Source organism: Ursus arctos, chromosome X, assembly GCF_023065955.2.
Source record: "Ursus arctos isolate Adak ecotype North America chromosome X, UrsArc2.0, whole genome shotgun sequence".
Classification (NCBI taxonomy): Eukaryota; Metazoa; Chordata; class Mammalia; order Carnivora; family Ursidae; genus Ursus; species Ursus arctos.
The window spans coordinates 14,229,268-14,254,459 of NC_079873.1; the positions used below are offsets into that span (position 1 = coordinate 14,229,268).

General features: G+C 40.3%; 1 protein-coding gene across 4 annotated transcripts in view; it reads right to left on the reverse strand.

Annotated features, from left to right (window-relative positions):
- Positions 1-7,320: 7,320 nt before the first annotated feature.
- The window catches only part of SCML2 (Scm polycomb group protein like 2), a 92,713-nt gene continuing 74,841 nt past the window's right edge, over positions 7,321-25,192 (reverse strand). For 2 of the 4 annotated variants that reach the window (XM_048213744.1, XM_026480235.4), the window contains exons 10-15: positions 23,130-23,333; positions 22,235-22,417; positions 14,795-14,908; positions 13,880-14,131; positions 10,121-10,272; positions 7,321-9,063 (exon numbers count right to left, since the gene is read on the reverse strand). In XM_048213744.1, the coding sequence (XP_048069701.1) occupies positions 8,935-9,063; positions 10,121-10,272; positions 13,880-14,131; positions 14,795-14,908; positions 22,235-22,417; positions 23,130-23,333 (1,034 nt within the window). In that variant the 3' untranslated portion in view covers positions 7,321-8,934. The remainder of the gene's footprint in view (positions 9,064-10,120; positions 10,273-13,879; positions 14,132-14,794; positions 14,909-22,234; positions 22,418-23,129; positions 23,334-25,192) is intronic. The other 2 variants (XM_048213746.1, XM_048213745.2) reach the window with 1 other exon arrangement.

The following is a 25,192-nucleotide window of genomic DNA, read 5'->3' on the forward strand; positions in this document are numbered from 1 at the left end:
TATACAATGACTTCTGGCACTGTGTATCTCCTCATTCTGGGGGAAGGGTAAATTTATTCACTTGTGAGAAGGAAAGGTGCATTTTCTTAGGTGGGAATATACACCTGTTTCACTGTTGGAATGTAAATGTGTGCAGTAGGGTTCATAAGGAAGCTGAAGAGAAGAATGGATGCACTATACAGTTTATTGATATATTACCTCTCAGCGTCAAATTCAGCCCTTTTCCCTGCTCTGAGAAAATGGATATGCGCCCTTTAAATGTCCATTTGCCAGTCGCACAGTTGAACACTTTAGGATAGGAAACAGGAAAGAGAGTGTAGTAAACACGTGCTTCCTAGTCCGCATTTGCTCTCTAGGCAGGCTGCTGCAAAGTGCAGCCTCCCACCCCAAATACACACCCGACAGGACAATTTCCAGCAAGTTCTAGAGGGTGGCTCTACAACAAGTTTCAGCAGTGCTGCACCGAGTGACTTCCCTCACTCAGTGTGTCAAAGTTGAGCCTTCTTGGGTGTAATGTCTAGTCCTAGAGGTAGTAGCTGTTGTTTGCAGCTCTTATTGCTATAATCTAGAATTTCCTTTCTTACTAGCCAATCCCTCATGACTCCAATCCTGATATACTTAATACTGCTTTATATTAAATTTTCTCTGCTCAAATTACTGTGTAGTCTTTCTCTTCATCTTGAACCCAGACTGATCCACTCATCCTCTTGACTTTCCTTCCATCACCTGGTACTGAATAGGAACACAGTGTCTGATGCTACACTGTAATTAAGCATCCAACAGACGTTCGACAGCCGCTTCACTTTTATTTCTATTCAGGCCTCTTCATCCATTCCTTTGACCCCTCTTCTCCATAGAGAGACACAGAATGGAAGGAGAATATACTTTCTGTCACTCCTAAGGTTAGCTTTTCTTCTAGTCTACCTAAGAGGCATCAACCTGAGTAAGGCAAAAGACACTGTCCGACAAGCAAGGGAAATCTGCTGGAAATGGAGAAGTGAGAAGAGATGCTGGTAGTGCCATCTACACCTTCTCAGGTGAGAGCGGAGTCCCACGAGCTACGAACAGCTGTATTTCTATCAAAACCCTGTGCAGACAAGGGAACCTGGTGTTCTAATTCTTTTTTTTTTTTTTTAAGATTTTATGTATTTATTTGAGAGAAAGAGCAGAGAGAGAGACAGAGCACGAGATGGGGGAGGGACGGAGGGAGAGGAACAAGCAGACTCCCTGCCGAGCAGGAAGCCTGACACAAGGCTCGAGCCCAGGACTCCCAAGATCATGACCTGAGCCCAAGGCAGCCACATCACCAACTAAGCCACCCAGGTGCCCCTGGAATTCTAGTTCTTGTAATGATGAACTGCATAATGCAGAGCCACCAGGCCCTTGAGAAACAACGAAAAAAGCTGGATGTATGTTCTTGAAATAGTCTCAAGAACATCAAAAAGTTAACCAAAAAATAAGCAATTACAGAGCTAAGAGCTGTGAAAGACCAGAAACCTAGAAAAATGTGAAAAGCTAGCAGGACTGCTTTTGCTCTAAGACACTGATCCACAAAAGTGTGAAAGAGGCCAGGCTGTACTTCTGGTGACTTTGTAGGACTAGGGACAAAAGTCAGAATCTGGGACCCACCAATGCCAGAGGACTGGTAAACCACCCTCTGCTTGAACAGGGACCATAGTCACTCCTTCAGAGTAAAAGTGACCGAGGGGCGCCTGGGTGGCTCAGTCAGTTGAGCCTCTGCCCTCGGCTCAAGTCACGATCCCATCAAGCCCTGCGTCAGGCTGCCTGCTCAGCTGGGAGCCTTCTTCTCCCTCATCCTCTGCCTCTCCCCCTGCTTGTGCTCTCTCTCTCTGTCAAATAAATAAAATCTTTAATTTAAAAAAACACACACACAATTCAATAACAGCTAACCCACATGCCTGAGATTTAACACACCAAGCTGCCTGGCATAAGCAAACAAAAATTCTTCCCTGTAAATATAGGATCAAATTATTTCTACAAACAATATTTAAATAGAATATCCAGCACAAAGTAGACTATACCCAAGTTTGGGAGAAGATAAGACAGAAGAAATAAGCAATAAAAACATCTATGCTAAGTGACAGCGCCTCCTGCTGGCAGCCACCGCGGCAACCACACGGCGCTCGCACCACACCGTGGTCCCGACACAGGCACTTGCTAATGACTGATCCTCTGGAAGCATCTAGTCTGTGAGCATCTTAGGACATCCCGGGGAGGGATCCAGATTGAAAATCCCCAGGAGCCCAAGTTTTCAGGAAGGCACCTCCTCACCCTTTGATGATGGAAAATGTCGTTTCAGTAGAGCCGGGGGGAGAGGCTGAACTACAAGCTGGATGGACTCCACGGGCCCAGAGCGCACGGAGCCCAATCGACAACCCCCCTGCCTTTGTGGACGAGAGAAATACAGCAGGTGCAGGGCGGTGGGGCCCTTGGAAGGCAACGGGGAAGGACAGAAGGTGAGGTCTCCAAGAGAGCACGGGGCCCAGACTGCAGCCACTGCACTCGAGGGAGGGTGGGCAAGGGGCCCACCCATGTGGCAGCTGCCAGGGTCACTCTTCTAAATGCCGTTCTTCACCGTGGCCGCACGTGGGTCCGCCAGGGGAGCTGTAAAAACTGCTGGTGCCCGGGCCTGGGCCCCAGACGTTCCCACGGCACTGGTCAGGGGAGGCAGGGTGCTGAGCTTCACAGGGTCCGAGGCATTGTCCCAGGCATCAGGCTGAGGGGCACTGCTCTGTACGCTGTGTGGAGCCGGTCACAGGACCATTGCATTTAACTCTCACGTCACCCGAGCAGGTTCACGTGACCAACCTGGTTTCTGGGCAGCAAGAGAGGGCAGGCCCCGTCCACGGCGCAGCAAGAAGAGGGGGTGAAGTGACCATAAATGCGACCTACGGGACCATGACCCACTCTGCCCACGAGACAGAAGGGGTACGACACGCAGAGCAGCACTGCCCTGTCGGTGTGCAGGACGCTCCCCTGGTTTTATTCAGCTCCGTTAACACTACTGCAACGTGGGGGATGGACTCCCGAGGCACGACGAATGACTGGTCGCCACTCCAAGATGGGTGCGTGTGTGTGTGTGTGTGAGAGTGAGAGAAAGAGTGTGTGTGTCTGTGTGTGTGTGTGTGTGAGAGAGTGACGGGGAGAGAGAGGGAAAGACACAGAGATGGAGGGGAAGTGGGGCTTCATGGGGGCAGAGAATAGGAAAGAGACTCACAAGGAGTCCGTAACTAAAAGCTGACACCTCCCCATCGCTGTGTGAGTGTGACCACAGCCCGTCTGCCATCCGGGCTGAGTCTGGGCCTCAGACCCCTGGGAGGCTCCCACCAGGGAGCACTGGGGACAGCAGGGGGGCCCAACGCTGGGAAGCACCGTGGCCACAAACCCCCACTCCGCTCCAGGCTGACACCTTGTCCTGCCCATAGGCCACCAGCTTCAGAAGTCAGAACCTCTCCTCCCTTGCCTTTTTCCCGGTGGTGACGCCAGTCCCACGTTGTTTCCTGGCTGTGGTCCCAGAACTCGGGCATCCTTGAACATGATTCCTTCTCCCATTTTAAAGACAAAGGTGGTTGGGCTTGACGGTTTGCTGGCTATCGTGAACCCAATAACTCGGGCCACCCTTAGATGGACACCTCCTCCTCTGAGAACAGCCCAGAAAAAGGTAAAATGAAATTGCTGGAGTCACCTCCCAAAAGACTACCTGGATGGGATTCCATCAAGGGAACCGTGCATACTGGATGATGGGTTCTGCTCACTGACAGCTCACCCCCTACCCCCAATAGCTGCCAGAATGATCTGTCCAGAATGCCCAGAATGCTGGTCCAGCTGTGTGACACCCACCCCGTGTATAATTCCTTAATTGCTTCCCTCGGGCCTTAAGATGCCATCCATAGGTGACCCAAGGGCCTTCCTGTTCCAGGCCTTGTTCAGCTCTCCAAGCTCATAATGACTCCCCAATGTCCAGCCCGTGTTTCAGTCTCTCTCAACACTTTATGGTTTACCAGGTGCCTCAAGATTACACAGCCTGGCAACGAGCTGCATGGAATACAGGGACTCTGTCCTCCTTTTTAAGTGTGGCCCCAGGTGCACCAGCGGTCGGCTGAGCAGGGGTTATTGTGAGGATGAAGGATTTGAACGGGAACCAAGGTGGACGGAGGGAATGGATGCTCACAGGCAGAGCCAAGATTCTTCTTAGAAATGTGGGGTTAGCTTTACCTCACAGATAAATAAAGAGCTGGCCACTCAAGATCCCAAGTTCCGAGGCCAGAAGGCTAAGGCCTTACACCGACGACACTGAGCTCACATCAGGCCTGCATGCACGTTTTGTTTGGCCTGGGTTTTCATGTAGTTATGCTTACATCTTATAGTTGGGAGATTTCACATGAAAATCTGCATTTCTACTTGCTTTGGAAAAACTGGAAGATCTGTAGCATAAGACTCAAAATTTTGCATATGCACACCTGCAAGGATGACCACTCTCCTTGGGAGCAACAGGCGGACTCCAGCCAGACACAGCCCCCTCCAGTCACCTGTGCACATATAGGCACGACACCCAGCCAGCTTCTCAGTGAGGCCGCCAACCTGGCCCGGCCCCAAAGCGTGTCTGCCATCACCTTAGCCCGGAAAAAAGGGTGTGCAGCCTCGTGGTAGAAACGATGCCGCGTGTTGTCCAAGTCTTCCGTTTTCCTCTTCTTGGGAAAACCACTGTACCCAGCTCTCTTGCCCTGAAGCAGGGCCATGCGCTCGTTCTACCAGTGGGCCCTGAGGAGAAGTACCATGGGTCACCCCCGGGCTGAGGCACTGAGAAGATCCTCGGGGGCCACGTGTCCCATGAGCAGCGCCACAGGAAAGACGCGACACCTCTGGAGTGTTGGACTTGGCCTGGGAGAACACGCAAAGGCACGGAGCTGTCAGGGTCTCTTCATCGCTGCAGCAGAGCCTGGTGGATCCTGACCAATCTCAGCAGAGTGACCCAAACCACATCTTCATCAGGCAGTTTATTATTACATAATACCGAAGCTTAAAATCTTCTGGACTCTTGGCGTAAGTATTTCCACTTAGCAGGCAACTCAAACATTTGGCAATCTCCGGAGCGGAACTCAGTGCTGATGGCCGGCGCTCCCCGCTCTGACCAGGGCCTGTCCACAGCCAGCTGATGGAGGGAGGCTCTTAACGACTTTGAGCAAGGCATGGCATCGAGCACTCTTTCCCCCACCAGAGTCCGTTCTTGTGTACCTGCACTGTTTCTAACAGAAGTAACTGTTGATATCGCCAGCATCCATGCTAACTTCTGAAATATAGTAGTACATAAATTAATAAAGAAAGGTACAGGAGTGCCTGGGTGGCTCAGTCGACTAAGGGTCTGTCTTGTGCTCAGGTCAGGAGCCCAGGACCTTGGGATGGAGCCCCGCATGAGGCTGCCTGCCCAGCAGGGAGTCTGCTTCTCCGTCTGCCTCTGCCCTGACCCCCGCTCGTGTGCTCTGTCTCTTTCTCTCAAATAAATAAAATCTTTTGAAAAGAAGCTGCAAATTAGGAACCTGGGCTTCTCCCTCAGTGACTGTTTCCAAATGGTGACACTCGTATGCTGCTTATACGTTATAAATTTCCTATATAGAAATGAGATGTACACTCCTTGTTTGTGATGACCTTGCACACTGTCCTCGTTGGAAGGAAGTCTCTGCACGGCCCACACTTAGGGCGTGGGCAGCGGTGCCCCACCCCATGAGGGAGAATCTACATTACCTGGGGTTCTTCTGCACAGACGTGTCTATTCTCCCCCATCACTTGGTCACAGCAGGATGCCGTCGTGGGTATTCGTTTCATGCTTTGGGTTCTGACCCAATACTACTTCACTTGTTGCTCAAATTGTTCCAGACTGAGGCACTGGGAGCTCTTCCAGTTGGCCCCCGTGTCCCTGTGAAATGCCCCATCCTTGTGCTTTTTGGAGCACATCCTTCTGACACAAGATGCTGCAGATCCATCAGGAATATCCCCTGCCCCGGTCCTAGAATGAGACATTTCTCTAAGGAGCCCTGGTTCCTGTCATTAGAGAACAGTGTCAGAAATGAATTATTCGAGTGTGACAGCAGTATGGTTCCTTTTTAAAAAGTTTATCTTTTTGATATACATACTGACCTACTTAGATTAAATGATAAGTTATATTTGCTTTAAACAACGTGGAAATGGGGGGTGTGGTGGGTGCATGGATGCGACAAGATTGGCCATGAGTTCATAAGTATTGAAGCTGGGTGATGGGTCTGGGGTTCCTTTTACAATTCTGTTTATTTGACAGAGCACAAGCAGGGGGAGCAGCAGGCAGAGGGAGAGGGAGAAGCAGACTCCCCAGTGAGCAGTGAGCCCCATGTGGGGCTCGACCCAAGGACACTGAGATCATGACCTGAGCCAAAGATAGATGCTTAACCAACTGAACCACCCAGGCGCCCCTATGATTTTATTTTTAAATTCCAATTGTGGAATTCCACCAGCTGCTGTTGGAGAATGGACTGAGAAGCAAAACCAGAGGAAAGATCATTTTAAAGGCCTGGATGGTTCACAAGAGCCTAACATGGAATGCTATGTCTGGACTAAAAGTTGACAAACCAGACAGTAAAGAACAAGTGCTTCTGAATCATCCAAGTCCCAGACAAGCAAAGCGACAGCCCTGTTCCAGCCACTAGAGCATCAGCCCTGGAGCCTAGTGAGGCCCCTGTCGTCTCTGAATGAAGTACCAGACACGCTGTTGCAGCGGGAGGAGTTTGTGGGTTCAGAGGCATGGAGCAGAAGCTCCTGGCGTAGGGGAGAGGGGCAAGGGGTCAGATACTGGAAGCGATGCAACCCCAATCCTGAGCCTCTAAGGCTTTTCCACCCTGTAAGCTGGGAGAGCTGAAAGCAGAAAGGCAGTAGGACTCCTGGCCCCCAGTGGTAAAAGAGCAGCCAGAACTGCCAGCCAGACGTGGGAACTCGGGGGGGGGGGGGGGGGCACGAGATACGTGGGGGCACTGGCCTTTCCTAGCGCGCTCGCGTCATCAGTACGATTGCGAGCAACAAGTTTTGAGCACAAAGCTCACTGATGGAACTTCGGACTGCTCCCCTGGGTCTCGTTTAAGGCCCTACAAGAGATCAGCCCTTTGCTGCTAGTGATCTGCTTATCTGCAGAACGAGGGCAAGTGTTAATACTCAACTATCTGGATGTAGAAAACCACAAACTTAGTAGAGCGCTTCTTTATCAACTCGAATAAATTCGTACATTAATGTCATGCAGTGAAAGCAAATAAAATCAAATCTGAGGCTTTGACATTATTGTAGTTTTAAAACTTTATTATATTTTAAAATCTGAAAACTGTAAAACATAGTATTCATACAAACACCTGAGGACTGTTCAACTGGGCACAGCATCTTCACACAAACAATTTGATAAAAGACCAGGTTTAAATTAGAATTTTGTCTTCTAACACAGAAGGAATAACATAGATAAAACCACCCTTTAAATAGTTGCATTCTTATATAAAGTACATTTGGCTTTCTGAAAAAGAAAATGTACATTCATGCCCCTGGTGTATATTTTATTGGCATTTACAACAAATGGCTAAGACTTAGCACAGATTCTCATAGCTTATAAACATTACACCAAACTTATACAAAGTAATTACAATAAACATATAGCACCATTTCCCCTTGAAAGTTCTAACTTTAAAAATAAAGCCCAAAATGATGTGAGAATTAATGCATCTTGCAAAAGTTAGCAGAATAAATGGCTCAGAGCTAAGCAAATTAACTAGAAACATTGCATAGGACAGAGAGGTTCCCTGTATGAAAACCAACCTACGGATTGTTTCTCATCCCCTGAAGACAAAGCTGAGAGGTAACAGTAATAGCAAATGATGCACATATTTTTTACAGAATAAAAACCTCTAACTATATAAATAGTTCACTATTACCTCTGTGGCAGTACAAAGTGCCATATTAAATTCAAAAAGAACAGATTCACTTGTTTGTATACCTACAGGAATAGAATAATATATAAATATGGTATAGTATCCATATGAGGAATAAACAGACAATAAAATATAAATCTTTAAAAAATTTGGGCACAGGTGTTTTCATATAGAGATGTGAGAAATGAATGCCCAGTTAAATGTCTACGCTTAGCGAAAATATGTAATGTTTTAAAATAATAGGTGTATTATTGAAAAAAATTTGATCAGACTCCATCCAAACCACGCTTGTAGTATAATATCTCCTGCATAAAACAACCATTCTATTTATCCTATAATTGTTCAAAAGTTATCAAAAACTGATTAAGAACACTTTATGAAAGTTTATAACCTTGCTTTTTTTCTTTAAATATGAACAAATACAACACAGAGAAATACTAATAAAAGGAAAATAATTTATATGGCTTTCCCTTTCTAGAAACTGGCAGAATAGGAACAGAACTTGCAGTAACGGACATAAAATATTTGGAGAAAGAGATAATATCTACGTTACATCTTTAAATTCTCTTCTGAGGAAAACTTCTCACAGATTTCATTAGAGAACTTGTCAGTCCCTGATACTTTCCCCTTTGGGATTTAGCTGTTTTGGTTCTATATATAAACATTAACTGAAATCAAAGGTGTTTCTCTGTTTCCAGCATGAAAATACACTTGTAAACTGTATAATAAAATGATAAATTATAAACTGTAAAACAATAAAAAGACATAAAGAACTCCTAATTTGAATATGCTAATACTAACACGTAAATGGTTTTTAAAGAAGTAGATTGGACTATGATGTTGTTCTGCAATTCCGGCTATAACATTTTTAGAGGAACTGTCTACCAAACAAAAGCTGCTAGGAGAATTAAAATATTTTTAAATTAAAAGTAATCAGGACAACTGAGAATTCTGTCCCATCTAAACTTACACATCTTTTTCAATTGTATTTTCCTTCTTTAAGTTTGTCAATGTAGTAACATAACTTTAATGCTGGCCCCAGCTTCAGCCCCATGTACTTCATCATCACATCACTTTTGAGTAGTAGCAGAGCCTTCCCGTCAATTTCCTACAGAGAGAAAGAAATTACAATTAATAATGCATTCATATTTTGTCAAGTTATAGATAAGAACATGTAAAATAGAGAGCAGTCGTACATTCTTGATATATATTCTCTGAATATGCATTTATTTCCTGAAAACTATTAAAAATATAATTTATACAGTAAGACATCATGTGATAATTTCTAAATTAAGAAAACAGAAATTTAATCCAGTATCTTTCAAAATTGGCCTAAGCACCAAACTATCTGATTTTAAACACCGTGTTTGAATAAAATACTACGTATCTACGACAAAGGTTAGAAAGCTATGAATTGTAGAAATGAACTTCAGACGGTCATTAACTTTCTTAAAAAGGCTGGGAATATGACGATGTCAGCATCAATGCAAACCATAAATGTGTTATACAGTGTTGTCTTTATGTTGAAAGCTAATCAGTTGTCTGAAGCTAAACTAATTAAATGCTAAAACTACTGATTTTCTTAGAATACTGAAAAGGACAGAAGATATTTGGTCACTGATTTGTTAGAAGACTATAAACATTACTTAATAGACACAAGGCATCCTCCTAAAATTTTTTATTTCCTTAATTAACCAGTTTATGTCAGAGAAGCATATTATTTGGTATTCATGAGCTCCTATTTAAAATAAAACTACACTTATACAATTGCTGGATTCATTGGGCATCAGTAACAAGGAGGACACCCTGTCACAGCTTGTGGTTACCCCCTCCTACTCATGGTCCTGGGGCCAAGCAGGGAGCAGGTGGGGAGGAGGATCCTTGTGGGAGAAGACATCTGAGAGTGGCCATGCTGAATCATCTTCTTTTGAGAACTTGAAGACTTGTAGTATTTTAGGTACTCGGGTACCCATTCAAAGCACAGATCCAGCCTCTATCATTTAAGAATCTAACTTTGGGCCAAGTAACCTTTCTCACATATGGAAAAATCAGTTGATAGGGTTCCCCCACCATCCACACTAATCAGCATCCATCCAACTGAAGGGCCTGCACAGAGGTCATTGAAAGGCATTATGGCAGGAAAACCGGATCAAAAGATACATTACATGTTGCCTGAAGAGGTCGGCGAGGGGGCCTGATATCTGAGGATCTTTATGTTTCATAAACTGTATCACTTCATCCACAGACCAGGTTGAAGGGTCCTTAGAGAAGCCTTGTTTCAGGACACTGGGGTCAGGTACAGCTATATAACTTGGAGCTTCAATGGGGGGGAAAAAAGACAAATCATACTTGACCTGATTATCCTGAAAGAAGAGATGTTAGGTAGGGAGAAGTGGTCGCATTCCTGGAACCTTCTATTAAGCACCCCAGCAAGGACCCAGGACTCCAAGTGCAGAATCCAGTGAAAGCCTAGATTAGGATGACCTGAGGATGGCTACCCAAGAGCACCCCATCTGACCTCCCCCAAACAACAAAAGCAGCTTCAGAATTTACCTTAAAGCTTCAAAAATCATAAAACAGACTGATCAATCTGAGGCCTTGTTGGCCACAGGCAAAGACAGCAAAAGATCTGTTGCTTGGGTTAAATTAGGTTAATCTAAGCGAACCTATTACTCTTTCCTTAATTCAGTGAATTTCTCTCAATCTCTGTCCTCTTGGTCTGTCTAGATTAGGTTTCTTTCACTAGCTAAATACAATGGAAAGTCTCCCGATTTAGTTTTATAGTTGCTTAAATTCATTCACTTTAATGAAGGAATTTCAATAACCCCATTATCTTTGAGAACCAAATTAGTTTTACTGATTTCTCCCATATATTCAATATGGATATTTTTAGCATCACTTTATTCTTTAAATTCCTATCTCTTAAGGCTTAAATGTGTATCTGAATTTTGAAGAAAACAGGATTATTTTCTCCTTGGCTAGGTCAGAAGTAACTTTAACATTATACTGAATACCTCTCTCAAGTTTAATTGCATAGTAATAGATATTCTGGTTGAATGTTTATAAGTCAAAAAAAGAAATAATTGAGGGGCTCCTGGGTGGCTCAGTCATTAAGTGTCTGCCTTCGGCTCAGGGCATGATCCTGGAGTCCTGGGATCGAGCCCCACATCAGGCTCCTCTGCTGGGAGCCTGCTTCTTCCTCTCCCACTCCCCCTGCCTATGTTCCCTCTCTTGCTGGCTCTCTCTCTCTCTCTCTCTCTCTGTGTGTCAAATAAATAAATAAAATCTTTAAAAAAAAAAAGAAATAATTGAGACATAGGATAAATTAAGCACTCATACCTCAAGGAGTTTTAGCTGTGCTGTTCACCAAGTTGTGCTGTAATTTCTTTGTGTCCAGACAAGTATTCATGTTACTCAACCAGAGTGCTTGACTCTCTAAAGTTAGTGTGTGATACAGAAGTGAGTTTTGTGATTTGTCAGGAAGATCTGTTTCTTTAAACAAGGACCGTCAACACAAATTTGGTCTTTTTTGGTGTGAATTAACCAAAAATACACCTTTTCATTCCTATCATCTGGGCTCCAGCCATTTTACGGGCATTTTGAGTATTTACCCAGGTAAAGGGCAAAGAAAAACAGAAAATAAAAGAACTCAGAATGGTAGGTTTTTTGTGTGTGTAACTCAAAAGTGTACTTATTTTCTCCTTCAATATCACAACTTTGATGTGAAACAAAAACTCTTTACTAAAACATATCCTCCCTTTCACTTGTTAGAGATAAAAATGTTAGTTATATCTACGAAGAAATGCTACTGTGCTGTTTCAACCCAATTGAAAATGATGATAGAACAGACCATGCCATGCCTAAGGCATTCTAACAATTTAGACAGAAAAATCTTCTCCTTCAGTTCTAAGAAAGACTTAATTTAAGATGAAAAAAATTACTGGCAAACTTAATCAAGCTAATCATACCTCTAAATAACTTTTTTCTGGTTTATGTCATCAGAATCCAGTATAGTTATGTCTTAAATAACATGTAACCAGTTTTATAGATTACTACAGAAAAACTATATGCAAAGATATAATTTATGGTATAAAACTATAATTTTATATTTAAAATAAAACAACTGTAAGATCATCTATTTTTAATTCATTATGGAAAAATCATTTAATTGGGCCCATATCTTCAAAACAATCAGAGAAGTTGCAAACATTAGTGTTATTCAAATGATTACATGAAATAAACTAATTATGTGAAAGATAATCAAAGTCCAGTCATGTTTTTCTCCTGAATGGCTTTGTCTTACACTAAAATATCAGTAAATGTTTCTGAAATAAATAAAAGTGATTTGATTTTATCCACAACGTTATTGGATTTCTTTCCTATAATAAAAATGAACAATTTATTTCATTCAAATAATGGGGCAGGGCAGGAGGTTGTGAGAGCATCACCAGCAATCAGGGGTGGACTCAGCTTTAAGTAATAGTTCCAGTACCTTAAAGAAAACAATTGTAATGACACCTCTAGACAGTTTCCAAGTGAAATGCTTACCTATTCTCTGAAGATGGAAGCAGCCCAGCAGTTAAGTGTAAAGCCAGGAGTCAGAATGCCTGGATTCAAAGACTGACCCAGCCACTTTCTAGCTGGGGACCTTAGTCAAGTGACTTCTCAGATTTCTCACATGAAAATGTTTACCAGCACCTACATCTTAAGGAATTGTTGTAAAGATGTACTGTATAAGGCTATGTAAAATATTACATGCCTGGCCCATGTCAGATAGTGATGAAGATGATGCTGATTACTATTACTAATAACTAAATTACTAGTAAGTAATGTTATTACTATTAGTCTTTCCACTCCTGGAAAGACCAAAAGCTAGCCTTCTCTAGCCTAAATACAGGCTACTTTGGCATAGTAGTTAGTCATACATTTGAAAGTGAGATATTTAGTATTAGGGGTGACCTTTTACAGCCTTTTACTGAGAAGGCCTGTCTTCAAAACTCTTATTTTGTGAAAATACCTAAAAATTCTGGTGCACTACCCCTTGATGGGATAAACATCTGTCATCAGACTCCTTGCAAACATCACTCTGAAAGCAGAGGCGATCTACATGAACTGGGAGATGGGGGGATGACATTAAATACGTCATAGCATGTATGCGGCACAGTTGCCCATAGAAAATATCCATGAAGAAAAGCAATCAAGTTGGATGCTTCCCACTGCTTTCGATACTCCCCTTGTCTAGATGCCTACCAGGAGGAAAAGGACAAAACACTTATTCCCACCCTTACCCCACCTCCCCCCACCCCTCCCCCCACCCCCTTCATCCTTAAAAGTGTACAGTGTAGCTATCTTTGCACATGGAAAACTATTCTGGCTCTTTCCAAATGGCAACAGGATGCTGCCCTGTTTACACATATTATGTACTACTGCTGGGTCTGAGGGAATAACTGAAGGTATGAAGAATGGGGAAACGGCAACAGCAACAGAATACCAGAGCCCAGATCTGGGGGCCACACGCAGGCCGGAGTCAGGAAAGGTCTCAAAAGAGACAAGGAAGAGAGTACATCAGAAAGGAGAGGAAGTGCACCTTTCCAGGCCTCAGAGTCATAGGAGGTTTCTGAGTCCAGACAGTATCCAGTGAAATGATAAATTACAAAGGAACTATTAATAAGAACCACTAATCTAAGAAGTCTCTGTGACAGACATGGTTGGCGATCCAGATCCCCAGGGACAGTTCTATGCTGCCATGAGGATCGGAGGATCTGTAGTGGCTTGACCCTGAAAGTAACATAAACAGGGAGGACTCAAACTCCTCAATCTTGGCACTTTCTCCAATGTGATACACTCTCGGGGGATGTTGTTGGGCAAAGAAACCTTAAGGAGAAAGAAACACATTGGTTGAGAATCACTGTTTTTAAATATACCTTCGTTTGTCCTCTGCATTTGGAATTTAACTTCATGGTGACTGCTCTTGGTAGATTTGGTCCCCACTAGTGCTGAACTTGAGGTGCCTGGCACACTTGGAGAAAAATCCCTGGAGACTGCAGTATGAGTGCTTACAGGATTTCTGATGGTAGGGCTTAAAGAATTTGCTGGATTTAGTGGTGAGTTTTTGGAATCTTCAGGAAGCTTTTCCTCTTTGGGCATGCCATTTCCCTCAGAAGACAAGAGTTCTTCTACAAGAGAAAAAGACAAAGGCAATTATCTTCAGACTTATAGCTTAAATACTATTAAAAGGTCAAAACATCTCCTAATCTTCAATAGTTCACATAAGCCATGCTATACTGAACCACAAACCTCTAACATAAAGTACACGGCCACCCCCTTCTTGGCATTTATAGTAATGGACACTGTCTTAAAATCCAAATTGATTCCAATATGTCACCTGTATTTCTCGTGGCACTGTCCCTTCCCAGTCTTGCTACCAAGGCTATGAACACCTCATGAAAGCATTCATTTTTAGGAATGCAGTTCTTCACAACTATTATAATATGATCACACAGTTGGCTTCTAACATTTGCTTACTACTTGGACACTTAACACTTTCAGTGGAGAAAGGCACTAGGTTTTTCTATTCACTTTTTATCAGCTTTCAGTAATACAAAGCTGAATGGAAAATGTTACTGTAATTGTTTTATTTTTATCTAAGGAGAAATGACAATTGTGTACTTCTGAAGGGAATGAAATGCTCGACAAAGCTACCAAATGCTCATTTGGCATTTAGTAGCCTAAATGCTCAAGCAATTTGGGCAAATACACACCTCCACCCAAGAGCATATAGTTAAGTGGTAGTAGAATGACTTTTCTTCCCATTCCAGAAACATGTAAATACTATTTACCTTTAGAGGCATGCACCTTTGTTTTGGGGAGCTTAGGTGACACAGGAACAACATAAGGTAGAAGTTCCTGAGAAGGCCGTTTGGGGCTTTTCTTTTCTGTTATGTCTTCTTTTACTGTTTAAAAAAAAAGGTGTCTGTTATAACTAATTAACATTCCTCAAGCATTTTCAGATCATCAGCATATAACACTTTTGTTTCTAAATCATTTACCTACTGTAACTTCATCAACAATTTATCAATTACTTGATTGTTTGTGAATAATATGTGTTGATTTCATCCCATTAAATATTTTGGTGACATCATATTCAAGAGCTAAAAGCATTATATCCAGGCACCATTTACTATAGGTTTATCACATATCTCTCAATATCTCAGGAAGCAGTGAGGGAATCAATTATAATGTGTCTAAAAAGGCCGGGGAAAACTGTTCCCATGAACAAAAAAAGTTAAGAATTCAGAGAAGGAGAAGACAGTGTACAGTGGACATTTCATTTTATAGGCAGCAGTCCTGGCCCAGAGCTCACTACCCTTACTATAACTCTACAGCTTACTTATTATTAAACCAAATGCATTTTTACCTAAAGGGCCACTCTTTAGGACATGATCCTGAAAGTAATAACATCTCAAATTATTAATTATACTCTAAATATCAATCAGTATCTTGATTTAACCTCCAACTAAAAGTAAAAATTAAGTATAATAGAACTCTAAAAAGTCTGATAACAGAACTTGAGTGAGAAGAAAGATTGCAGTGAGAAAGTACCCAAGTCAAACTTCATCTGGTTCAAAATAGCTGGGGGCCAGGCATGCTTTTTAAGATCATCTGATGACTGATTGATTACTAAAGAGTCTAAGAGAGCTCTTACCACTTGATTTAATTTTTAATCATGGACTACAAAAACCAACAGGCAAAACAAATTTCAGTAAATGGCAAATATTTTTATAATTAGGACATATAAATTTCTATAAAGAAAAAACTGGCTTTTTTCAAACTCATTTAATGATATGGAGAATTCAAATGCTAATATGTAGTTTTCTATACGTATATGTTACCTCAGAATCTTAGTGAGATAAGAAAATCTTTTCTTTTACTTGTAATAATCTAATGCTTTCTTATAAAAAGTTAATGAAGCTGGTGTATGGTCTACTATCTGGGGCTGATAAAACATAAAAATGACTCTTGACTTCCATTCCTGGGTATTACAGTAAGCTCAGGCACAAAACTTTTCCTGCAGAGATAACGAGAAAAAGCCAGATAATTTAGAGAATACTTTAAAAGTCACCAGAGAGGCACTTCCAGGATGACTGATGAAAGACCTCCAAAAATCCACTTCTTCATAAAAATAACGAAGAGATTGGCAAAATTAGTTTTTTTAAAAAACTCTGGATATTACGTAAAGGGTTACAACAGTCCAAAAAGCATTTGTTCAAGAAAAAAGTGGCTGAATCTCAGAAAGAACAGCAAATTCTGTGGCACTTTAGCTTCCCTACCATTGTCCCCTTCACTGTTTTTGCAGCAGTTTTGCAAACCAACAGGTTCATAACTACTGTAGCTGTGAAAACCAGCACATTCTACCAGCACCGGAGGAAACACAATGGGTCTGGAGCTCTCAAAAGGCCCTATGCCCAGGAAACCGTCACAATTTGACTAACCTTGAAACTCAGTGGAAAGCTCTGATCTCAGGGCTTGTTTTAGGAACTAACTCAGAGCTGGTCTGTGTGAACAGTCCTATCTCTAAGGCATTGCTCAAACAAACAAGCAAACAAACAAAAATCCACAGTAGTAATTGTTTAACACTATTGCTGCCTGAGGCAGCATTGCCAGTTGGGGCTGAAAGGAAACTGACCAAAAAGCTTTAAAAATAAACGTGGAGAATAAAATGTCCATTAGGAGACTTTGAAAACCACAGAGATACTCCTGGGAATCTAGAAGGCCACATGTAAGGCTGTATCCATGCCCAGGAAAGACCTAAGACCTTAATCTTTCATTTCGTGCTGACCTTGAGGCTCTGCACAAAGCAGACTTGTAAACTGCCTCCTGGAATGTTCAAGGTAAATTCCAACACATACATGAACTCTGCGGCAAAGGATGGGAGACATACTGGTTGCAGGCATTTATGGAAATCCCTGTCCAATCATTTGCTGAACACTAAGCTAAATGAACAGACTTCAGTGGCCACATATAATAAAGGAGCCCAGGAAGTCATTAGGTTAGTCCAGGAAAATCACTATACCAAAGCACCAGCAACAACAAACCCTAGGGAAGGGGAGAAAATGTGATTTTTCAGAGTTACTGCTTTACACTTTTAAAATTGTCCAGTTTTCAATTAAAAATTAGGAGAACTGCAAGAAACATAAAAGTATGGCCCATACAAAGAGGGGAAAAAACAGTCAATAGAAACTGCCTCTGAGGAAGCCCAGATACTGGAGCTAGTGGACAAGGACTTTAAATCAGCAATTTTATTTATGTTCAAAGAACTAGAAAAATGATCATGTCTAAGGAACTAAAGTATGAGAACAAAGTCTCGCCAAATAGAGACTATCAATAAAATGATAAAAATTACAAAAAAGAACCAAATCAAAATTTAGGACTTGAAAAGTAGTACAAATGAAATGAAAAATTCACTAGAAGGGCTCAACAGCAGATTTGAACTAGCAGAGGAGAGTGTCAGCAAATTTAAAGAAAGGTCGATTGAGATTATAAAGTCTAAGGAACAGAAAGAAAAAATTATGAGGAAAAATAAACAGACCCCAGAGACCTGTGGAATACCATCAAGGACACCAAAATACACATAATGGAAGTGCTCCAGAAGGAGAGGTGACAGAGAGAAAGGGACAGAAAGAATATTTGAAAAAGTAATGGCTACACGTTTCCCAAATTTGATGAAAAGCATTAATATGAATATCCAAAAAGCTCAACTATCTCCAACTAGGATAAATTCAAAGATATCCGCACCTAGAAAAAACACAAACTATCAAAAGCAAAAGACAAAGAGAATCTTGAAATTAACAAGAGAAAAGCAAATCATCATACAAGAGATCCTTGATAAGACTAACAACTGACATCTCATCAGACAGATGCTATAGAAGCTAGCAGGAAGTAGGATGATATAGTCAAACTGCTAAAACAGAAAGTCAACTAAGAATTCTACATCCAACAAAATTAAATTTCAAAAAATGAAAGAAAAATAAATTCTTCACAAACAAAAAGTGAGGGGCGCCTGGATGGCTCAATTGGATGAGCGTCTGACTCTTGGTTTTGGCTCCTGTCATGACCTCAGGGTCCTGGGATCAAGCCCCGCATCAGGCTCTGCCCCGCAGGGAGTCTGCTTGAGATTCTCTCTCTCCCTCTCCCTCTGCCCCTCCCCCTGCTCTCTCTCTGCCTAAAATAATCTTTTTTAAAAAGTGAGAAAATTCAGGGTGCCTGGGTGGCTCAGCTGGTTGACCATCTGCCTTCAGCTCAGGTCGTGATCCTGGGGTCCTCTGATTGAGCCCTGAATAGGGCTCTCTGCTCCACTGGGAGTCTGCTTCTCCCTCTCCCTCTGCCTGCCACTCCCCCTGCTTGTGCTCGTGCTGTCAAATAAATAAAATCTTTAAAAAAAATTTAAAATTTTTTAAAAAGTGAGAAAGTTCCTCACTAGAACAGCTTTACCTACAAGAAATGAAATGACATTCAATAGTAACTCAAATACACACAAAAAAATTAAAGAGTACTGGGGTGCCTGCGTGGCTCAGTCATTAAGCATCTGCCTTCAGCTCAGGTCATGATCCAGGGTCCTGGGATTGAGCCCAGTGCTGGGCTCCCTGCTCAGAGGGGAGTCTGCTTCTCCCTCTGCCCCTGCTCGTGTGCTCTCTCTCTCACTCACTCAAACAAATGAATAAAATCCTTTAAAAAAAATTAAAGAGTACCAGTAAAAATACCTGTGGTTAAATATTTATTTATGAGAGAGAGAGTGTGTGCACACAGGGGAGGGAGGGGCAGAGGGAGAGGGAGAAAGAAACCCAAGCAGACTCACACTGACTGTGGAGCATGGAACCTGACGCAGGGCTCGATCTCACAACCCTGACATCAGACCTGAGATGAAACCTGAGATGAAAGAGTTGGATGCTTTACTGAATGTGCCACCCAGGCACCCCAAATATATTTGTTTTTGTAACTCTTTTCTTCTTCTTCTTCTTCCGTTAAAAAAACAAATGGGGCACTGGGCTGGTTCAGTCAGTAGAGCATATGACTCTTGATCTCAGGGTTGTAAGTTCAAGCCCCGTGTTGGGAAGAAAGCTTACTTAAAATACAAAAAAGGATAATTTAAAAAAATGAAAAAAACAATAATTACAAAATTGTATTTTGAGGCTTATGATGTATAAAATATAATTTGGCAATAAAAGAACAAAGAAGGGGGCAGGAAATAGAGCTATAGTAGAGCAAAGTTTTTGCATAATATTAAAAGTGAGTTGGTATCAATCCAAACTAGATAGTTTTAAGTTAAGATGTTAATTGTAATCCCCAAGGCAACTACTATAAAAATAACTCCTGGGCAGAAAAACAAAACAAAACAAAAACTCAAAAACTTTAGTAGAGGGGCGCCTGGGTGGCTCAGTCATTAAGTGTCTGCCTTTGGCCCAGGGCGTGATCCCAGGGTCCTGGGATAGAGCCTCGCATCAGGCTCCCTGCTCTCCTGGGAGACTGCTTCTTCCTCTCCCACTCCCCCTGCTTGTGTTCCCTCTCTCTGTGGCTGTGTCTCTCTCTGTCAAATAAATAAATACTATCTTAAAAAAAAAAAACTTTAGTAGAAGGAACAACAAAGGAATCAAGTTGGTATACAAGAAAACATTTAAAACAAAACAAGAAAGTTATTGAAGAAAAGACAAAAAGAAACATTAAGACCTAGAAAACAAATAACAAAATGGTAGATATAAATTCTACCTTATGAATGAATAAATAAATTCTTCCTTATTAGTAATTATATTAACTGTCCATGAGATAAACACTCCAGTAAAAAAATTAGCAGAAAGGTTAAAAAAAAAAACCCATGTTCCAATTATATAGTTAATACAAAAGATACACTTTAAATTCAAATAAACAAGTAAATTCAAAGGGAAAGTGTGAGAAAAAATATACCTTACGAACAGTATTTAAAACTGGAATGGTTATAGTAACATCAGACGAAATGCCTTTAAGAAAATCCTAAGAAATTCACACACACACAAAAACCCCAATGAGAAGTAACAAATTCAGCAAGATCACAGAATACAAGATTAATAATACAAAAATCAACTGCATTTCTACACACTTGCAATGAACAATCCAAAATTTAAATTAAGAAAATAATTCTACTTACAATAGTGTTAAGAACAATAAAATGTTTAGGGATGAATTTATCAAAAGAAGTGCCAGATGTGCTTTCTGAAAACTACAAAATATTATTGAAATAAATTAAGGAGACCTAAATACACTGACATCCCATAGTATGAACTAGAAGATTCAATATTAATTTTAAAAGAGATTTTATTTATTTATTTATTTATTTATTTATTTATTTATTTATTTAAGGTGGGGGAGGGAGCCAGAAAACGAAAGCAGGGGAGGAGTGGAGGGAGAGGGACAAGCAGACTCCGCACTGAGCATGGAGGTGGTTGCAAGGCTCAATCCCAAGACCCTGAGATCATGACCTGAGCTGAAATCAAGAGCAAACCCAGGCACCCTGAAGACTCAAATATTATTAGTTGGCAATAATCCCCAAATTGATGTACAGATTGAACACAATCTCTACTAAAATCCCAGCAGAAATTGACAAGCTGATCTTAAAAATCATATGGAAACCCAGAATTGCCAAAACAATCTGGAAAAAGGAGAAAAAAGTTGGAAAACTCCTACTTCCCAATTTCAAAACTTACTACAAAAAGCTACAGTAATTAAGATAGTGTGGTACTGGGGTGCCTGGGTGGCTCAGTTGGTTAAGTGCCTGCCTTCAGCTCAGGTCATGATCTCAGGGTCCCACTCCCCCTGCTTGTGTGCTCTCTCTGTGTCAAATAAATAAATTAAATCTTCCAAAAAAAAAAAGAGATAGTGTGGTACTGCCATGAGGATTGACATACAGATCAATGAAATACAAAGTCCAGAAATAAATCCATATATATACATCCAACTGATTTTTCACAAGGGTGCCAAGACAAGTCAACGTGGAAAGAGTAGTCTTCAAAAAATGGTGCTGGGACAACTAGATATCCACATGTGAAAGAATGAAATTGGACCCTTATCTCACTGTATATAGAAAAATTAATTCAAAATAGATCAATAACCTAAATATAACAGCCAAAACTATAAAATTCTTAGGAGTAAACATAGGAGTAAATCTTCGTGAAACTGTACTAAGGAATGTTTTCTTAGGTATGACACCAAAAGTACAAGAAACAAAAGAAAAAATATATATTGGGGCGCCTGGGTGGCACAGCGGTTAAGCGTCTGCCTTCGGCTCAGGGCGTGATCCCGGCGTTATGGGATCAAGCCCCACATCAGGCTCCTCTGCTATGAGCCTGCTTCTTCCTCTCCCACTCCCCCTGCTTGTGTTCCCTCTCTCGCTGGCTGTCTCTATCTCTGTCAAATAAATAAATAAAATCTTTAAAAAATATATATATATAAATTGGACTTCACTGAAATTAAAAACTTTTGTGCTTCAAAGGACACCATCAAGAAAGTGAAGACAACCTACAGAACGGAAGAAAATATACGCAAAGACTATTTTTCTTTCTTTCTTTTTTTTTTTACGATTGTATTTATTTATTTGACAGAGAGAGAGAGAGACAGCCAGCAAGAGAGGGAACACAAGCAGGGGGAGTGGGAGAGGAAGAAGCAAGCTCCCAGCGGAGCATGGAGCCCGATGTGGAGCTTGATCCCAGGACCCTGGGATCACACCCTGAGCCAAAGGCAGACACTTAATGACTGAACCACCCAGGCACCCTGCAAAAAATATTTCTGATATGGAACTTGTATCCAGAATATATAAAGAACTCTTTATATATAACAAACAAAAATATAATATAAAAGAGGTACAAATATATTTTATTTCTATGTAATAAAAAGACAAAGAACCCAATCAAAAACAGACCCAATCAAAAAATTGACATTTCTACAAAGATCTACGAATAGGCAATAAGCACATGAAAAGATGCTTAACAACCTCAGCCATTAGGGAAATGCAAATCAAACCACAAGATACTTTTCAGGCTTTTGATTCTCAAGTTTATTATGAATATAAGAAATTATCTGCCCACTCTGAATGAACAAAAACAACTATATATTATACATGTCTAATTAGTTCATGGTGGCTAAAATGTTTACTTTGAGGAGGACACAAGGAAAAACTAAATTACACAAGATTCTAGTGTTAATTATAAAATATAAAACAGAAGCACAGTATAAAATTTTACATTTTCTCTCACCTGATTTATTTTTATCATGCTCTGCAGGACTAGGAGTATTACCTCTGTAAGAGCTAAAAGGCTGGCTACTCAAAAGGTTATCACACTGCAAGCTGTGGCATAAGGTCTCAAGAAAGCGAAGAGCAAATGATGCACTATTCACTGGTGGGAGCTGGATAGAGTGAGTTTCTCCATCAAAGGAAGCTATTGGAGGGAAAAGAGATGTCACAGTTACCTCATAGATAAAACTACAACATCAAAAAAAGCCATCAATTTAGGAAATGTATTATAAATCTAATTCGTGGTTTTTGTAATTTATAAAGAAATATTCTTAAATTATAAAGGCCCCTCTCATTCAAACACAATAGCCTATATTGGTAAAAGCATTCTCATTTAAAAAATATTCATAAGGCAAACAACAAGAGCAGCAGCAGCAACCCAGTGATCTATAACACTTCCTGCTATTCCAAGCATTCTGTGGGCATAAATGTAGTATCTGATCGGACGATCATAAAAGCTAGTTGATCTCGTAAGCATTTCTTGAGTCACATTTTCATTTAGAGCTTCTTATAGGTCAGTCTGTTTTCTAAAAACATTAAAATGTATTATCAACCAAGGTATTTTGTCTATAGTAAGCTTAATACAGCATTTTAAAAAAATCTTTTACCTCAATTTACAGTATAACTCTGATCATTGTCTATTTTGAACGCAAAGTTAAACTTTCCAAATCAGAGTTAAAAATCTATAAACAGGTATTTATTATAAATACTCTATTATATCAATGTAAGTATGCCAATACTATAGTTAATATACTATAAATATTATAAAATAATCCATATATTATAAAATCCTTGCCTTTTCAAAACCTAAAATCAAATTTGTAAGAAAAGCTGAATAAAGGATAAGTTGAGCATACCAGTTATCACTTCTCCTCCACGATGATCTGGCTTAAGAAATCCAAAAACAGTCTTACTTTGAAAGGCACAATCCACACAGGCCTGCACGGTCCGCCGGAGCACCACATTCACGGGGCCCGGGCCAAAGTGGTCAGGCAGCTGCTGGATTTTCTTCTGATCCAGGTGAGGGCCAGAGTTTCCATGTTTGTTTATATAGACACAGACTTGAGGAAACGTGTATATAAATATACCAAACAGATTGGTTAAAAGCAACATAAACACTACATTATTAATTACTATATCCCACTAGCCAAACTTCACTCAAAGAGAACCCAAATATAGTTAATATCAACAATCATTTCTGCTACCTAAAAATATGAATGTAAATACATTTTCACATTTGTATAAAGATATTAAATCTAGAAATAATCCAAATGCCTATTCAATTTTCTAGAATTTTGCCTAAAATAATTATAATAAAAACTATCCAACTTTTAGTAGCATCACAATTCTTCACATATTCCCACATCATATAAAATGGTATAAAGATAAATATTTTCACCTTTTAACTGTACACACAGTACAAGAATTCTCTTTCAAAACTGGTCATGTTAATATACTCCTTGGACTGAATTTATTTTAAATCAGCAACATTGCACCTTCATTGTATTTTCTAAAGTAACCAAATAATTTAAGATACATGCCACAGAGTAAGTTCTAATGACTTAGAGTAATTTTTTTTCAGTAAGGAAAATAAAAATGATCTTTATATACATGCCAAGGTTCACTGAAGACAATTAAAAAATAATACTTTCTTTAATATAATAAAAGTATATGACTTAGAAGCAAATCAATTATAATCACATAAATGTCATATTTCCATATTTCTTCACTGAGAATCAATAAATATAAATCAACATACAATGTAACAATATGAGGGTACATTATTACCAAACAAAATATACTGTCCCCCTAAATTAAGATACACATTATTTTTATCCATTACCTAATTTATATTGCCAAATTTTACATATACATGGTCTATATTCAGTAAAATAAAAACCCATTAATCTCACTTTCACTATGTTGAAATATATGATAATTCAACCTTGTGGCAATAGCCAAAGGAAGGATTGACTTTGTCACAGAAATTAAACAGCTATTAAAAACTTAACCAGGGCTGGTTCAGTTAGTGTTAAAATTACACAGCAATAGATAACTGATCCATTTTTGTATCCACCTACATAATGCTCAAAATATTCATTTTAAATGACTATATTCCATGACATACTATTTGTGTACCATAATTTAATGAAATGTTCCCTAGTTTGGGTACACTGGAGTTATTTCCAATGCCTTGCTATTAGAGATAAATCTTTAGTAAGTACCTTTTTAGTGTATAGCTTCATTGTTAGAGTTATTTCCTTGGGATAAATTACCAAGTATGTTTAAATGCTTTAACATTTTTTGGTTTTATTCCAAACTCCATTCTAAGAAGGCTATACCAATTAGACTGCTATTAATTTAACAAATATTGGTTGAATATTTCTCTCCTATCATTCTAATCGGGTGGATTATTTCAACTGTATCTTCTCATCATCTTTATCTTGTTTGGATTATCTATATAAAGAAATGGTAAATGTCCAGTGGTCAAAAGGCCTCCACCTTTACTATCATGCCAATTATGTAATTCTTCCTCAGCAAATGTTTGAGTTAGGACCTGGCTAATAAACTATCATAGGGCAAAAAACCAAAAAAACAAAATAAACTTAACCAGAGGTGCCTGGGTGGAATAGTTGGTTGGGCGTCTGACTCCTGGTTTCGGCTCAGGTCATGATCTTGGGATAGTGGGATCAAGCCCCGAGTTGGGCTCTGCACTAAGTGCAGAGTCTACTTGAGAATCACTCTCCCTCTCCCTCTGCCCCTCCTGCTCATGCTCTCTTTCTCTCTAAAATAAGTAATAAATCTTTTTTAAAAAAATAAAAACCCATGGTGCTGATGGGATGAACAAAGTCCTACTGAACACAAGTGAAGCTAAACAAAGATTTCCATGTTTTATCTCCTTTGTGTTATACTTACTTAG